General features: G+C 39.6%; 2 protein-coding genes across 2 annotated transcripts in view; both read right to left on the reverse strand.

Moving 5' to 3' along the window:
- Positions 1-13: 13 nt before the first annotated feature.
- On the reverse strand, positions 14-8,274 carry stam (signal transducing adaptor molecule (SH3 domain and ITAM motif) 1). The gene is made up of 14 exons (XM_085141860.1): positions 7,983-8,274; positions 5,178-5,262; positions 4,938-5,013; positions 4,647-4,742; positions 4,375-4,521; positions 3,607-3,697; positions 3,137-3,332; positions 2,715-2,809; positions 1,912-2,000; positions 1,650-1,737; positions 1,440-1,494; positions 1,162-1,315; positions 807-928; positions 14-312 (listed from the first exon to the last, which is right to left on the reverse strand). Exons 1-14 carry the CDS (start codon positions 8,020-8,022, stop codon positions 81-83), a joined length of 1,566 nt encoding a protein of 521 aa, XP_084997986.1. The 5' UTR covers positions 8,023-8,274; the 3' UTR covers positions 14-80.
- Positions 8,275-9,227: 953 nt separating this feature from the next.
- Positions 9,228-18,537, reverse strand: part of colec12 (collectin sub-family member 12) — a 32,331-nt gene continuing 23,021 nt past the window's right edge. Inside the window, exons 3-10 of the mRNA XM_085141856.1 lie at positions 17,600-17,722; positions 14,971-15,057; positions 13,787-14,830; positions 12,765-13,316; positions 11,827-11,969; positions 11,588-11,697; positions 11,360-11,502; positions 9,228-10,737 (exon numbers count right to left, since the gene is read on the reverse strand). Of these exons, the coding sequence (XP_084997982.1) occupies positions 10,718-10,737; positions 11,360-11,502; positions 11,588-11,697; positions 11,827-11,969; positions 12,765-13,316; positions 13,787-14,830; positions 14,971-15,057; positions 17,600-17,722 (2,222 nt within the window). The 3' untranslated portion in view covers positions 9,228-10,717. The remainder of the gene's footprint in view (positions 10,738-11,359; positions 11,503-11,587; positions 11,698-11,826; positions 11,970-12,764; positions 13,317-13,786; positions 14,831-14,970; positions 15,058-17,599; positions 17,723-18,537) is intronic.

Consider the following 18,537-nt stretch of genomic DNA (forward strand, 5'->3'; position numbering starts at 1 on the left):
GTTTTTTTGTGAGTGTGTGTGTGTGTCTGTATGTAAGAGTGCATATGTGCCTGTGAGGATATCAGTGAGCTCCTGTGGCCCTATAACAATGCTTTCTCTGAGAAGGGGGCCTGTGGGACATCTGTGGAGGGTGCTATGCTCACGCCAGAGGCAGCGCTGTAGTTTGCGGTCTGTGTCATGCCTGCGGGAGTTGTGCATGGTGCTGGGCCAGGGTTGCTGGCTGGATTCTGGTAGGACTGAACATCTGCTGGTGCCATGCCGCCTGGAGCTGCAGTGTACACTGGCGGCTGGCCCATGTACATATGAACGTCACTGTGAAAAGAATGATGGGGAAAAAGTGAATATTATACTACAGCAAGAGGGAGATATTAACACTAGTAAGACCTCTGTCTGTTTAAGAACAGAACTGTTGTGGTGTGTAAGGAATTGCTCAATGGTGAGAAATTATTGCTTTCAATTCCAAGTACAGCAAATACTTTGATTTAAAATGTGGAAACCAAGATTCAATTTCAATGAGGAAAAACCAGAAGTTGTTCAGGTATTTAAGAAGGCTTTGTCTATAACGCTGGAACAAGTGAAAGCCTGGTTCTGCAGCTGAGTAACAGCCTCTGATACCAGCGGAAAATTTACCATATGTAAAAATAACTTAAAGAATAAGTGAAACGTGAATGTAATTAAGCATTTAAATGTATTTGCCATTTTTCATCTCACATAAAAGAGAGGAGAACAACAGCGGAAACTGATACCGATAATCTTAGTATTTGTACTGTGTGCTGTAGCAGGACCGTGGGTAACCTCAAACTCACCTGGGAACTGGTTGACCAGGAATGGGAGTTCCAGGAGGAAGTTGCTCCATAGGAACGGTATAGCCTTGCACCCCAGCACTGCTCATGGCATATGAACCTGATGCAGGCTGACCAGGGTAGACCTGTGGTGACAAATATAAACACAAAGGAAATATTAATATTCAATCAGCTTTAAAGTCCTTGAAAGAATGACAACACCTCCTAATGTTGTCTGTGTAGATTCTCAATCATTCAGGTTCATGGTAATCTATCTTTTCTTTCCAAGTGTCTTAGACTTCCCAGCGTTGGTACTTCCCTTTCAGAATGTAGCTGCTTCTCAAATTTAAAAAAAAGAAGAAGTTTGTATTGACTTCACCTGTTGTGCGGCACTGGCAGGCTGCTGCATGTAATACTGTTGGTTCTGCAGCTTGGCATACATGGCATAGACGGGATCTTCATTCATCAGCTTGGCATATAAAGACAGCGCTTCCATCACCTTCACGTTCAGCTCTGACAGCTCCGAGTGCTTCCTGGTGATACAAACAATCAGCAATCCATATCTTGTCAAACACCTTCTGCGTGTTATTCGCTTCTGCTGAGCTTACAATGTTCTGAATTTCTATGAATAAAGCACGCCACATCAACACAATGTACCTGTCAATATCCTCCAACTTCTGATCAATGAGGGGCCCCATTTGATTGCAGGCACCTGATGAAAAAATTGTTTAAATCTCTTTCTTTGGCTGACAGAAATCCACCTTTCCCAAAATGCAGCATGTGTACAATGTTATTAAATATTTTTCTTTCACTTTCATATATTCATATTTTGCATAAGAAATTAATAAATAAATGAATGAAAATTACCTTCAAGCTGTAATAATTCAACACTGTCAGACTGGTTGTCTGTTGGATCCGCACTTTGAATCATTTGCAGTAACTGGTCCATTTTGTCCTGAGAAGATGTGATAAGTATCGGATAGATGTGAGATCATTTCACAACTTAATCCAGAAGTAATAAAGTTTTTTATCTTATACTGGAAGAGATTTTTTTATTTACTGTAGCAACTTGTGACCTTAATAAATCTGAATGATCTGAGTAAGAAAGCGCACACAGCAGAGCACTCACCTCGTCTATGTACACTGGCTCCTGTTCGGGCTCTATGGTCTCTACCTGAATGTCCTCACTGAACTGTACTGTCTTTTTCTCCGTCTTCACTGTGGGTTTTCAAGCAGCCGTAGATGCAGCAGGAGAAAAACAACACAACAGTGGCAGTGGTCAGCAACACAAACGTAAGAGATAAGGACAAACTAACTTGATCACCTGTAATGCTCTGATAGAAGCATGCAGCACAGGAACAGATATCAGATAAAAATAGAAGTTAGATAAAAGTTTTTCTTTAACTTGAATTACAAGAAACGGTGGCACACAGCATGAAGGCAGTAGAAGTGCAACAGCATGATGTACATACCCAGTATGCAAACCCACAGAATCAACAATATGACAAAGCCATACAATTAGCAAGCAATAACAACAAAGGTTATCTTAATCAACAAAAAGTGGATGTGATGAAAAAGCCAGAAAACTCCTTTTTAAGACTACACATTTCTGTGGAAACAGTGAATTAGATAGAACAGAGCATCAAGATACCAACATATGAATATGAATGTTGCATTTCAGAGGGCTCTGTAATTATACCAGAACAAGATTTGGTACATAAGAAAAGAGCATCAGCAGGAGAAAGTGCTGATCACACACTGCTTGAACTCCTTCCCAGAAATTTAGGCAGTGTTATTTTTTCAGTACCTATTTTGTGTCTCTTACTGCACTCTGCTCTCTGGATATCACACTCCCAGATCTATAAAGCAATGTTGCTAATGGACTAAATGGGCTACCAGAGAAACAGCAATGATTCAAGTGTGTGTACTCACTCATCTCAGGCTCTGCAGTGAGATCAGCAGTGACAAAGTTGGAGGGAAACAGCCCCACCCCCTGATATGTTTCCCCTTTCCACCAGTTTGGGTCACTGGGAGAAAGAAAACAAAAAGCACATTCAATTATGAGAAAAATGTTGCCTTTAGTAACTGAATTTAATCCTTAATAATTTCATTGGCATTTTCCAAAGTCATTTCCAGACCTCTTTAAAGCATGAATACATAGATGTGATGTTTAAAATGTGTTTTTCTTTTGAGTTCATGGATTCTGTGTTTTTCTAAAGAGCATTTCAAAAAGGCTTCAAAGAGAACAGCCATCAAATAAGAACGCAACATAGGCCCAGGAAATCTGCTCACTATTATATACTGAAAGTCCTGGTTTGTTGTGTGCTCTTGATTATATTTGTGTAAAAGTTCACCTATCGTCCAGGATAGTGATGATTTCTCCCGACTTAAAGGTGAGCTCATTGTCCTCTGCAGCCTCAAAATCGTAGATGGCACGGACTTTTCTGCCGTCAGACTTGTGTGAGGAGAGCAGGGTGGAGGTGTTTGGGTAAAGACTCGACATTGAGGTCTGCGGTTGCTGACGCTGCTCCTTCAGAGACAACTCGATAGCTGCACACAAGAGAGATAATAAGATAATCACAAGAGTGTGATTGTGTGTTTGCCCTTGAAAACCTTGTGGAACATCTGCAATTCATTAATCCACAATAACAGGGGGAGTTTTGCAAAGCCAATAAACAACAGTTAAAATGTGTTTAATGAACATGCTTCTAATGCATTTCTATGTGTGTCTGAATACTAAAAAGAGTCTTTACACAAGAATCCTTTACAAAAACAAAATAAAAAATGGTCCAGTGCTCTGATTATCTGATAGAGTCCTCTTTACCTTTGGCCAAATCCTCCTCTTCTTTTTTGTTTGTTGATGTGGAGGGATCCTTTGCCACTAAAGCTGGGCTTGCTTTTGCTTGCTCAGCAGCCTGTGAAGACAATAATCATGTGCTTCACATAAATAATGACTTACACTCATGAATCAAAAGAATAAAAGAACGTGGATGGATTTTGAGCAAACCAAGAGAGATACTAGCATTACAAATAGAATGAGCCAGAACTTAAAATTCTGATCTTAACCACTAGCGCTGCAACGATTCGTCGGCATAATTGATGACATAGACTATAAAAACATGTTGACGTGGAATTTTAAAGGATTTCCCAGAAAACAAAGTTGAATGCAGACTGTCAAAGCGGAGCTTTTCCTTCCACAGCAGCACGACTGCAGTGCACCAGAATGTAAAACGTCAGCAATCTGGAGCTGTGACGTCAACTCTGAGTGGGTCAGTTTTAGAGAGTTAAGTTAGTGTGTCGCTTTGATACCTTGTTTATATTAATGTTTTTACAGTAATGTTTATGTTAGCTTACCTGTCATAAGGTAACGATGATGCTTGTTGAGTGAACATCATTTCAGTTTTGTTAGCTAATGAGTGAAATGCGATAGTAAACCATTAAACAGCAGTCGCTACACTGTCTCCTAGTTTTTGTTTTTCTCACATTAATATTAGCGTTTATTCTGAACAGTAAACATTTTCCAACTTGCGTCAGGTATGTATCCACTGCAATTGTGGGGGTGGGGTATAAACCACCATACTCATATACCAACCTGGGAGCCCACAGCAGGGAACGTGACACCCTGTTCCCGTAAATTCTTGATCATTGCTGAGATCAGACTGAGCTGCGGATCATTGCGGAAGTCTTCCGCCCACTCCACCATCAGGGCCTTCAGCTTCTCGCAGACTTTGGGGTGGCCCTGGAGAACACACATTAAAGCATTTTATGCCAACACGCATCAAAAGTGAACCTTTTTGAAGAAATCCCACATAGTTAATGTGGCTTATTTGGACAACACACAAGAAAGTGAAATTTACCACACACCTTGTTTAAGACATTACTGACTTCACTGGCAAACTCTCTGGAGCACACCTCCAAGTGGAAAATTTTCCCACAGTTTGAGACACAGGCACCGAGAAGCTGCGAAGACAAAGTGTACATCCTATTCATGAACCTCATGAAGTAAGTAAACAGCTGAAATACTTCTGACATACGTAATTTATCACTTATAAAAGAGTAAATGTGGTTACTTTATAAGCTTATAGCTTAGTGTCATTTAAGAAATAAGTTATCAAACATAAACAGAACATGGCTGTTTGTTAAGAGTCTGCTTACAGTCAGTGCCTGCATGGCTACGTGAGGGTCCTTGTGGTTCACTCTTCTCATTATAGAGCGGAGGCATTCTTTGGGCCTGGAACAGAACAGCACAACTCAAAGGTTTGAGAAGGTTAAGCTATATTAAGCTCTTCTTTTAAACTTCTTTAGACTTCCTTGAATATATATTCTAATGATCCAAAACTCAAAAATATAAAAGAAATGTGATGGTATGCCTCAGAATGAGGAAAGTTAACTGACCCAGTGCGTGACTGCCCTATCTTGTCACATATGTCCAGAATGAGGCCCCAGTCCTCAGCAGTGTTCATCTCACTGGTTGCTTTCTCTGCAGGAAAGAAGAACACCAACTGGCGTGAGAAGAAATCTTTACAGCAAAAGCATATTTTTTCTGCATGACTGTATTTAGAGATGGGAAAGAAGAGACATGGGAATTCTGTAGAGGAGTAATAAAGCTACTGTAATCCTACAAAAAAAAAAAAAAAAAATCACTGTTGTAAACGATCCGTGAGAATCCTCTTTTCATGATCATGTTTGGTACTGAGAAATCAAAACAACAAGATTACTATGTTCCTCTACACATAAGCATAAACATGATGAGGTACAAAGGGCTGACAATATATGAGAAGCGCCCCATCGACACTACCGCACTACAGTGAACACAATCTAACAGCTCATGATCTGCGAACTCTTCACCTGAAGTTTATCTAAGGATCAGTGCATTTCAATCAGCAGTGAGTTCTATTTGCCACTTAAGAATTGGGTTTTGGGGTTTTTTCTTCCAAATGAAATGGTTAGTCTTGAATCTACTCTGTGTGTACTGTATTTAACTCCTCTGGTCTTGGAAGCAGCTTCATGTTTTACCAAGTACCACTTGTGCAATTTTGAGCAGATAAGGTGTTTAACAAGAACATTTTAGATTTAGATTAAACAGATGTTAAAATGCTTTGTCTGACAACATTTTAACATCTTATTGAATGTTGTGCCAATAATATTTAGCCAATAATAAACATCAGCCAGTGGCATCACATACCATCCCTTTATTTGCCCACAGCAATCAACAGCGCTGATATTTCAGGGTTGCAGTTGGACTGGAGTCTATCCCAGCTGTCATAGAGCAAGAGTCTAAGTTAGCCCTGGACAGGTTCCCAGTCTATTACAGAGCTAAGTGTATTCCAAGTATAAACATAGGAATGGAAATAAGATGTGTAAATAGCTGACATTGCTTTCTAACATGAGTCATCAGTTGCTGTTATTGGGAAGTAAAAGTAATAATTGGGAAGTAATGAGTACATTGAAAGAAGCATTTTTTGCTTCTTTTGTCAAGAGCAAAAGAAGCATTAGAAAAATATCTCTATATACCCTAAACAAGATTGGAAGTATTAGAGATGGACAGAAAGCCAAAATTCATTATCCTTGTTATGTGGCACCCAGTTTTATCTACCTGCCACACCTGACTGTGTTCAAACCATAAAGAACCTCTTTGAATGTTTGGAAGATCTGGAATCACAGATGTAAAAAAACAAAAACAAACCCTTAAACTAAAGAAAGAAACTAAGAAAAAGTGAAGTTATTTTATTCAGACCCCCCGAGCTACACAACCATCCTCAGTGAGACAGTTAGTCCTTTAACCAGACAATCTTTGTGTTTTTATGAGATATTCCATGAATTTTAGCAATCAAAGGAATGCTGTGAAGGAGAGCTTTTACCAAGTGAAAACCACTGCTAGAGCCAAATCTCACCTGATCTAATGCAATTCTCTGTATATAGGATTGCCCATTTCCACGTTGGTTCAAAACGCAGCTGATTGACTCTTGTACAAAAAAAAAGATAGCTCATCGCTCCTGTTTTAGTTGAACTGCATTGGCTATCTGTGAAGTTTCAAATAAATGAGTTCCACAACAGATATTTTTTTTTGTCTGCAGGTCACCAACTCATTATCCCAACAACTTCTCTCAGTGCCCCTTACTCGACTAAAAGCTAAAGACAACCAGGCAAATGTGGTTATGCCCCCCTGGCTCTGGAATAATCTGCTTCCCCAAATAAGAACCTGATCAACAGCTGATGACTTTTAAATCTCTTCAGATTTATTTAAACTTGCTTTAATTAAGTCTGAGGTCCCTCATGGTTTGATCACACTCACTGCAAATGTCTTTTTTCCACCCGTTTTAGTTGACTAGTAATGATTTTTATTCTTATTTCTGACGTTTTTTTCCACTTATTATTTTTCATTATGTTGACTGACTATGTGAGTTTCAAGCCTCTAAATCACTTTGGCTGCTGTCATGTCATACAAAACAGTATAGTGAAGTAACAGATGCTCACAACAGTAGTAAAAGCCAGGAACAGAAGAGCACATTTACTGCTGGGTTTGGGCTTGAGGCTGTGTATGGGGCTGTGCAAGTGAACGGTGTTGTGTATTTTTCATCTATATGAAAACTACACACTCTACATGAAAATTAGGTGGCTAACCACTCGACAAAGATCAAAGAGACGACAGGAAATACAGCGATACTCTGTGGTTTCACATAGCTCCGCATCCTCTTTCACTTCCACTCACTGTGAGAGGTCAAGCACATAATTGTGGTTAGCTAACAGAAGATGGGATACATAAAGGTAGCCAGTGATATGGCTTGCTAACTCAATTCAGTGATCCGATGACAAGCCTGTGTCTCCGCCTTCATTAAGAGTTGGCCTGACTTAAATAATACACGTAATATATCTCGAGAATAACATCACCAGTTTAGGATGCTATCGCCAAACGGTCACTTGCTGTTTGCTAGCTAAATATACACATAGGATAGGGGAGCAAGCTAGCCATCTATGCTCCTCAAAAACAAGCAAAACAGACATCAAAATTAATATCATGGGCTTCAGGTTGTCAGTTTACACAACCTACAGTATGTACCAAACGTTACCCATATAACAATAATATAAATCCAGTGGCTAAGTGAAATGTTGCCCACAGCTGGAGAACACAAACAAAGCTGTTTGGTCACAGCTACTTAGCTAGCCTGCTAATAACAGCCTCCAGTTGTGATTACTCACCAACATCTTGGTCAAAGGGGTTGGTCGTGAAGAGAGGCATCGCTTGGTGTATAGACGACAACAGATTTCGCCTTTCCCAGATATTTTCTTTCCCTCTTTTTTCTTATTTCATACAATACAAATGCATAGTAACGACAACCTAATGGGTATCAAAGGTAGCTAACTGATTCTTTTCTACACAGTCACTCCTTCGCCAGACGGCAACAAGCAGGGCATTCTGGGTAATCGAAGGAGCCCTAACTGTATTTAATAAACGGTTATAAACCTCTACAGTTTAACACTCCCTGTCAGACTACTGCTCATTCCTGTGTGCTGTCTGCAAACTAGAGAGAATGAATCATAAATCACAAATTGTCCTTGGCATAGAAAAAAATAACATGTCATCGTCAGGTGATGTCGATCACGTGACAAAATGTGAACGTGAGGCTGCAGCGCGTGAAAATGAGTAACACATAAAGACTTTAATCTTGTAGTTAAGAGGATTTGTGTGGCGTAAGTGAAGCAATAAATGGGTAATTATTAATTTAAGTAATTAACAGTGGTCTAAACGAAACTACATTAACCAATATGTAATTCTAGCACAGATGACATTAACTGCTGGATGTCTACAAACCTTTTAAAATTGAACAGAGACAAGAAAGAAATATTTGATATATTTATCCAGTTATATTACTGGATATATTACCAGTTTAAAGCAGCGGCATCCAGAATCCCTACACAGAAACAGAAACTTTATCAAATTACCCCAATATTGAAGTCTTCACTGGGTCTTGGTTCCACCCAGGATTACGTTTAAAATCTCTGTTAGTTCATACAACTCTCAATGGCTTGCTCTTCAAGTACATCTCTGACTTGCTCAGTAAGACCAAGTGGACCTCTCTAGAGAGGTGCAAATCTTTTAACTATTCCCTGAGTTGGACCTAAATGCGCTGAGGGTGCTTTGCCTCACTGTTGTCTTGTCCTTTGGACCAAGCTGCCTAAAGTCAAGACACAACTGGGTCTATGTTAAAGTTCTGTTTAGTTGTTTTAATTGCTTTAGGACATTACCGAGATACAGTTTAAAAATGTTTATATAATGTATGGAAAGCACACTGAGTTTAATTAAATGTGTATATATGTGTATATATATAAATAAAATTGGCACCAATATTAGCATATATATAATTCAAGTATAATTTTGAAAAAATTATACATTTTAAGAATTTTGTTAGTGCTTAGAACAAGTATATCATCTTAAAAAGGGTATTATTGTCCGCATTTATTATTTTATGCATTTTTCACTTTTTAGACAAAGCATACATATCAAAAAACAAACAAACAAACAAACAAACAAAGCCCAAAACATACAAATATACTTTAGTAAATCTGAAATTATCTATCTTTCGAAAGAATGAATATTACATTATATAAATCCATTATTTAGTCATGGTGTTGTAATTGTCAATTTATAATATTAGCATGTTATTATTATATTATTAATACAATGGTATGTAGGTTTAGGCAGATGTTCACACACTCTGTCTAGAGTGTGTTAAATATGTAAGTTTAGCTGAAGTTCAGATTTTTTTGTAATATTTTGCTACTTTTTCTCAAAGTACTGATGCTATACTGTTATACACTAGTTTTATTGAAGACAAAATAAAAATGCAAATAATACATAAATAGCAGATTAGCAGTAATATTTGAAATTTAAAGTTTCTATTTTCCTTCAGTTTTTATGTGTAAACACTTGGCATTTCATGCTAACCAATCTGCACGCATTTACTGAAATATTTTATGGACAACAGTCAGTGATTCCACACAAATTCTTTCCCCATTTTATTGTGTTAAGCATTCTGACCTGATCCATCGGAATGTGGTGATTGAATGAACTCACAGATCAACCTTAAACTGGATTAAACATTGCTATTCAGTCCATAAGATCAACAACAAGAAAATGATTATAAAAATTATAATGTTTCACATATTGCATTTGGCATAATGAAGAAATCATCTGATAATGGATACATTACAAACCATGTGCATACGGATCATGTATATATCAGATTAAGATAATACTGGCAGGTCAAAGTCCAAGAAATACAGTCCTTTGTAAGGCAGCAACACTGCTCACATCAGCAATCAATTCTCCCCCATCCTCCAAAAAAAGCACTGAGAAAATTTACTCTAGTTTTCTTTCTTTTTGTTAGGTTACAGGTATTTATTGGGTAATGATTACAAGTGGTTGCTCACCATGTTTGTGGGAACTTGCTTGTAAACAAATGATGATTCTATGATTCTGTGGAGTATTTTATCGGATACAAAGATTTCTACTTGAAGTATACTCTGACAGTTTGAATGTGTAAAGACTGAGTAACTGAACAAATTAAACAATATCAAATTCAGTTCCAACCAACTAATTGTCATTTGTAAAATATTATTTACAGATACACATGTACAACTGTGGCTGCATCAGCCTAAATAAATGAAGATACTCATGTTTTTTCAGTACAAAATCTAAATTAATACAACAGTGGAATGGCTCTGTGTTTGCTCTGCCTTTTGCATGGTACTATGTTGTAAAGTGCCTTTAAAGACAAATAAAAGTCCAAGTGTCAGTGATGCTCCACTGGGCTGGCTTTATCAGAGTCCTCTAGTCACGTAGCGCTCCTCCGCATGGCCCTCGTTATAGTGACGTCTTCAACCTCTTCACCTTTCTCCTGAAAGGAGACTGATCACTACTTCTTAGATGGATGCTATAAAACTGGAACTTTCACTGTGAAGAGAACAAAAAAAAATACAACACATTTTGTATCTGTATCTCTGTGTGTGCGCCCAAGATGTTGCATTTACAGTTATAGCTCTCACAGTGACATTTTGAGGTGTTATTGTATGAAAGAACAGCTATTAATGATGACTAAGCTCCACTTAGCAGGGGATGTTCACTGTTACAGTGCAGTATTCACAGTGCTTATTACAAAATTCCAAAATAGATTAAATTCTTTCTTTGTGTGTGTATATGTCTCTGTGTGTATATCTATATAACTATAAAATAAACTAGACTGTTTATTTTTCTTTTGAAAAACTTAATAAAATATATCAAGGTGGTCTTGAATCAGTCCAATTTGAACAGGGGATCATAATTACTGGATCTGTTTAGATAAACAAAACTGAATAAGTCTACAAAAGAACAGCGTAAATAAATGTAGTATGTATGCCTATTTGAGTAATTTTTTAAGACATTATACATTTGTCACACATTTTAAAAATATACATTTGGAGTTGAATAAACAAACTTGGTCGCCATATGGGCTTTGTTTCCAAAAACACAAATTAAGCAACTATGGAAATACACACAACTAGGAAATTTAAAAGTCCAATATGAAGAAGGTACTAACTGTCAAAGGCATGTTCACAGATGAAACCAATGCGGTCAGTGCAGTAAAAGTCATTCCAGTTGGCCTCATGGATAAGGCCAGCACAGTCCTCGCCGTCTTCGTGACCATGCTTCCAGTTATCAGGTTGGCCAGGCTTCCACTTCCTAAAAACAACCACAAAGACACTTGGTTACACTTTGTTAAAATTGTCCTGTACAGTTAAAATACATACACAAATTTGCAACTCACGTGAAAACTGGTATGGTTCCATCTACCCACTTCCAGACATTTTCCTCCTCTCTGTCACTCAGTCCAAGCCAGAAATATCCTTTTCCTGTGATGGCTTTTTTTACAAATTGCTAGAGGTAGAATAGAAAAGAAGACGTAACATGAAAAAAATGTTTAGAATAATGTTTTATGTTAACTTGTGCAATTGTTTAAAATTAGCAATAGCTTTATATGGAATATATGGATCTAATTTAATTTACCTGTTCTTCATTGTTATTGATAATGAGCATATGAGCTGAACGATTAGTACAAAACCGGTTGGCCTCATCAAAGTTGAGCCTCTGTGAACCAGAAGAAAAGTAATAGCAGCTGTCTCCAAAGTTTCTGAATTCACGTGGACAACCTGGAAGAATGAATTACCACATACATGTTATCCAAGAAAACAAAATCACTAGAGATGCTGTTTAGATGGTACAAGGTATCAACATTTACAAAAATGTCCTGGTCTAATTTATCTAATCACTTGATTCTATCCATCCATTCATTTGCTTCCGCTTATCCTTTTCAGGGTCGCGGGGGGTGCTGGGGCCTATCCCAGCTACCATAGGGCGAGAGGCGGGGTACACCCTGGACAGGTCGCCAATCTGTCGCAGGGCCAACACACAGGGACAGACAACCATTCGTACTCACATTCACACCAAAAAATCTAAATTGCCTCAGGGCAATTTAGATTTTTTTAATTAACCTATCCCCACAAAGTGCATGTCTTTGGACTGGGGGAAGAAGCCGGAGTACCTGGGGAGAACCCACGCAAACACGGGGAGAACATGCAAACTCCACACAGAAAGGCTGGAGGGATGCTCAGGCTGGAATGAACTCAGGACCTTCTTGCTGTGAGGCAACAGTGCTAACCACCGTGCCACCATGCATGATTCTATTTTATTTTATTTATTTAGCACTAAATCACAACAACAGTCACCTTAAGGCACTTTATATTGTAAGATAAAGGCCCTACAAACCCTAATACAGAGAAAACCACAACAACTAGACAACCTCCATCAATAAGCACTTGGTGACAGAGGGAAGGAAAAACACCCTTCTAATAGGAAGAAACCTCGAGCAGAAGCAGGCTCAGAGAGGGGCAGCCATCTGCCATGAGCGGTTGGGTTTGATGGGAGTGAGACAGGACAAAACTCACCAGGCTTTGGACTTGTGGCAACAGGAGGCTGGACCGACACAGAGCCCTGTGGTTCCTGTACTTGTTTAGAAGGTTGAGATGGTTGAGGGACCGGACGGGGCTGAGTGGGCTGAGGTGGCTTTACAAATATGGGAGTTCCAGGAAGTCCTGGGAGACCGGGAGGACCTGGAGGGCCCATGGGTCCAACAGGTCCACGGGGTCCTTCCATACCTGAAGGTCCTGCTGCTCCTCTGGGCCCTTGTGGCCCGAGCGGTCCTGGCATTCCGGAAGGTCCATCCCTCCCAGAAGGCCCTGGAACCCCAGGGTCACCTTTCTCACCAGGGTTTCCAGGTCGACCACTAGACCCTCTTGATCCTTTAGGTCCTACAAGACCTCGAGCCCCAACTGAACCTTTTGGACCTGCTGCGCCTGGTGGTCCGGCTGCACCTTGCTCTCCTTTAGGTCCGACCAATCCTGGCATTCCTTTGTCTCCTTTATCACCCTTTTGTCCCGTTTGGCCCATTGGCCCCTGAGGACCCCTATCACCTCTGGGCCCTCTTGGACCTGGTGGGCCTGAAATACGAGCAGATAAGTGAACTATAACTGATAGAACAATGTGTAACAATTAATGTTTACATGCACTGTCACACAAAACGTCACACAAATGATTTCTTGTAATCTTATATTTCTTTTCATCTTGCTGGTACAAATGCATACTACAAACCAGAAGAGGTACAATCCTAGTCACTGTCAGAAGTCACAAATAATTCATAAATATGATTCTTCTTAAGACCAGAAGGTTGTAGATGATGTAACTTACCCCAAGAAACTGAAAACTGTTGTACTTATTTATTTAACAAAATGGAAGTGGAAGAAATCTATCTATATATTCTTATACTTTTCTACATTAATTAAAATGTACTAGTTCCATACCTAGAATAATTAAATATACTGGTCATAATTTTCACAAATAATTGGAAAAGGTGCTTTATTTACATATGATGATGAAAAGCTCTAAATCAGGCACACCAGGTATTCCTCACCTTGTAGGATGGTAAAGTTGGTGATAAGCTGTGTGTGCTTGCTGTCCACTAGCTTCATCTCCTCCATCACCATGGACAAGTTGTTGACTTCTCTGTCCAACCTGGCTGTTAGTTCATCCTGCTGGGCGCGCAGCTCTCTGTTGTCTGCGTTGGCCTGTGTCACACTTCCATTCAGTCCCACTAACAGGTCAGAGTGCTGCATTACTGTCTCAGCACAGGACCGCAGGCCATTCAGCTCGGAACTGATGACACCAAGAATCTGTGCGGCAAAGCTAACGTTTCCAGTCACGCGGTTCATGTCATTCTCGTGTCTGTCTAATCGTGCTTCCATTTTGTCAAACTTAAACGAGGTGGCATTATCATGGTCTCTCTGATGGTCCATCATCTCATGCAAGCTCTGGTCATTTCCCTCTGTGAGAGCTGAGGTATTCTGGATTTGGCTGGCTAAAGTGCTGAGCTGAGCTCCCAAGTCATTTAGAGCTTCTTCATTGTTTCTGGCCAAGGCGGAGTTATTGGCTGCCAAAACCTGAAGGTTCTGAACTTTTTCCTTCAGCCACTCTGTGTCAGCCCGTGTTTGTCTGGCTGTTTGCTGCAGAATCTGATAGTCATTTTTCAGTTTCTGAACTTCCTGTCCTGCATTTTCAATTGTCTTCTGTAGTGTGCTGAGGAGATTGCGCTGCTGGGCCTGCGTGATGTTCAGCGCACTGACATCAACCTGAGTCTGGCTCTGTACTTTGACCTGGCTCTGTATCTCAGACTGGAGCCGTGCAGTGTCCGCCTCAAGGCTGTCAATCATTCCACTGTAAGAGGTCAAGGTCTGTTTGATGCCACGCAGTGAAGCATCATTGTTTTCCATAAAACGCTGCAGTGAGACATGTCCACTTTCCGTATCACCTCCTGTTATCCTAAGTTCATCCAGCCTGTCGCTGTTACTTGTTGCCCTGTCTGCAATGCGCTGTAGTTGATTCTGTAACGCTTCCAGATCTGACTTGAAAGTCTTCATCTCACTAGTGGCATTAACTGACATCACTCCAGCCTGATCATCTGAAAAACAGTCACACACTGTTAATAGGACATACAAATATAGTATAGTGTCAAAGCCAAAACCTACTTTCTTGTACACGTCACTGAAATCTCTGCAGTTTTCTGCATCTATGATATAATCTTGTGTTACTGGGACTTACCTAGTTTCTTTAAGTCTGTCTCCACAGCATTGATCTTGCCTCCATAATTCTGCATGCCCTCTGTCATGTTGTCCATTTTCTCAACCACTAAGAAAAAATGAAAGAGACTGTCTTAAAGTTGAAGATAGATATAGTATATTCTGCAGAAGGGCTTCTTAACAGCAGAGGGCATTGTTACACTCATACTGCTGCAATGAAAAACTGGAAAAGTTAAACACCACTGATGGGAACATGGGATTGAATTGAGTGAAAAACTTTCCTAACATTTTTGTAACCGGGCAACTGTGTATCCGTTGATCTCCATCCTCAGTGAACACTCACAAATTCCACTTCATCAGTGTAAATAATGTCAAACACATAATCAATACCACGCCAGCGCTTTACGACTCTGGTTCCATTTTCTCCCTCCTTACATCTGCAGGAAGAGTCTCCTCTCTTCCATGCTTTGTTTTTCTCTCAGTATGTGGGCGTCTAAATACTGAACTGGAAAACACCCTAAGCGTTCACTGTTATCATTCCAGGAGTGACAAAAACATGAAACAATAACATGCACTTGGGACAAACAAAAACAGCTTCAAAGAGCTGTTGGGTAACTGCTGAGAACTGAAGTTTGAAAGTAATCTCCTTTAAATCTGTCTTAGTTTCTCTGAAATGGTCACATGCTTTTCTTTTGGGTGAATCAGAAACACTATAAATTTATTCCATTGATAACAGTGACAAAAATCTAGAATAAACTAGAAACACCTGCAAAACTCCCCACTGATCTTGAACATACCTTCTCATTCACCCCTGTTAATCTTTCCATCCTTTTCACATCCTTATATTGGAAAGGCACTGCGAGTTATATAAGGCTGCTAATTTAAGTAAGTCTTTTAGTAAGTCTGGCTGCCTATTGGGACAAGTTATGAGCAAAAGCTAGGCAGTTACCCAAACTGAGATTAACACTGATGAAAGCTGCTGGAGCAGACATTTAAATAAACAATTCTTTAACAGGAATTAAAGCATTAACTTGAAGAATAGCAGCATATCTATAACAAAGTGCATAGAAAGAAAGTCATAGAATGCAGAGCTCAGATTGGTTTCTTGCACACTCAAAGTATTTTGGACACTCGCAGCAATTTGTGAGTTAGTCTGTAGTTCACGAGATAACAAATTGCAACCAAGCCATAAAATCTGCTTTGGGCTGTGAAGCCTGGGTAGTCGCTGCACAGTCATCTGGTAGACATTAGAGCCAAGACATCAAACTCACTTGGGCTCGACGCTAACACAGACGCAAAGCTGGAAGCCTAAAACAAACCTGACAGCACCTAATTCTGATTTGAATCTAAACTTGTGGAGTAGTTTGGATTAAGTCTTTCCCCATTAGGCAAATATGCCATCCGTTGCCTCTGGAGCAGGTAGGACTGTAGCAGTGTTTCACTCGAGGATACTTTCGGCATATTTTTCTGTGACTGCTTTGGACCACAAATGTGTAAGGCACAGAAAGCATTCCCCGATGATAACCCCTGAAATATGTGGAATTCCTGTCTGTTTCTATTTAATATTATTTCCATTGTTCAAACAGGGAGTAACAGCAGCATGCATGCAGTAAGGACAGCACCACACAATCTGTTTCCCATTTAGAGCTGTGGCTAAAGATGTCAAATATGGTGGACAGTAAACAACGGTTTCTGTCAAGAGAGTGGTTAATCTTAGGCCAAAGCCTCTGGCTTGACTGTTAGTGATACAACCATTTAATTTTTTATCAAACATCAAAGAAAAAGACGAAGGCAAAGAGAAGCTGTGGGACCATGGGAGTCAGAGGGCAGGGCAGGAGTAAACAAAGGGGAAAAAAACTATAATTGTGCCGAAGTCAGACATCTTAATTCTCTGTCTGTCCAAAGTCTTTCCTGAAGTTTACCTTATCATCCTTTCTGGACTTTCTAGCAAGATTTTGTGTATTTGTGTATGTATATTTTTTGTTTGTTATCGTTCTATCTATTAGACAAAAAAAGGAAAAAAACAACCAAGTTTGTGTGAAGAGAAAGAACTTCATAATAAAATTATACAGAATTTCATTCATACTGATCCCCTCTCACTTTCTGTGAATCATGTCATACTAAACCAGTATGACATGATTCCTGTATTGTACACCTACAGGAGTACAATACAGGATTATACATCCAAGGGCAACAGGGCCAGTTGCTATGCCTTTTGACAGTCCAGGGGCTTGTACAAGTAATATCACCATGGCGCACAAAGGACAGGAACTTAATTCACATGTAAATATAAGGAAATGGCAAGAATATGTTTTTTACATTTACATAATTGGGTGATCTATTATGCCAGTCTGTGGAGGGGTAGTGAAGAACGCAATTTCCTAATTAAATAAGTGTTCAATCATCTGTAGTTAAAGGAAAGTCTATGTATTTGGCTTAGAGCATCAATATTTCTTGGCTTGTAAGAAAGGGTCTAACTGAGCCACTCTGGAAGAACTGAGGTCATCATCTGCCATTCCACTTCTACCCGTTTTGCACACATTGGGGGTTCAGTGTTGTCAGGTAAGTTGTTGTGGATGTCAGAAGTTGCAATCCAGCTGAAAACTAGAGTATTTGTTTAAGCAGGCATTTTAACTTCAGTTACGGCTTACCTTTGTATCCGAGGACAGCCACCGCTATGGTGAGCAGGGCACAGAGCACATAGAGGAGTGCGATGGCTGCCCTTAATGCCCAGTCATTTTTGCACTTGGTGCACTCTGTACCCTCCTGAATTCCTGTAACACACAACAGGGTCTGTGTCACAAACCAGTGAACAGTGTACAGCACTGTCTATTTATAGTTTATATATTTTATTCCGGGACAGTTGGCGTGGGACACCCATAATGTCGTTGTACATTTACAATGATAATAAAGTGCTATTCTATTCTATTCTATTCTATTCTATTCTATTCTATTCTATTCTATTCTAGGTTGGCTGTAAGCAAGAAGAATAAAATCGCAGTAGTAACCCATACACGCTCCAGCTGAAGAAGGAAGTTCATAAAAACATCCCAAATGCTTTCATATAAAAAGTGAAACCACATGGATTCTTTCTTTTTTACGTCATCACTAAGTTTAGACCTGCGTGTCTGTGGTGGCACACACTGTGCTTTTCTCCAGTTGAGTATCAATTGAAAACATTTGGCCCCATTAACTGCCAAGAAAACTCACTATGAAACTTTGAAAACACTGCACATGTGTTATCCATATGACTGAGGAACCAATACAAAACACTACTATTCCCCTTCTGTGTCATTGGCAACAAACCTAGAACACTGGGACAGTGAGATTTTTGGTCATTCATGTCACAGACGTTTACTTCTGCTTCCTAAAAATCACCAACACTAAGTGATTTAATGCTAAACATTGTAGGCAGGTTGGTTGCTTGACTTTACTCGAATTGACAAAGTAGCATTTAGTAAGCAGAGATACAAGACAGCTGCCGTGAATTCACAACAGGCCAAAAAGCTCTTAATGTAAGAGGTAAGAACTTCAGGTCATCAGGTTATTTAGGAAAGGAGAATTTATGGAAAATTGTCACACATTCCAG

The sequence above is a fragment of the Neolamprologus multifasciatus genome, chromosome 18, assembly GCF_963576455.1.
Source record: "Neolamprologus multifasciatus chromosome 18, fNeoMul1.2, whole genome shotgun sequence".
NCBI lineage: Eukaryota > Metazoa > Chordata > Actinopteri > Cichliformes > Cichlidae > Neolamprologus > Neolamprologus multifasciatus.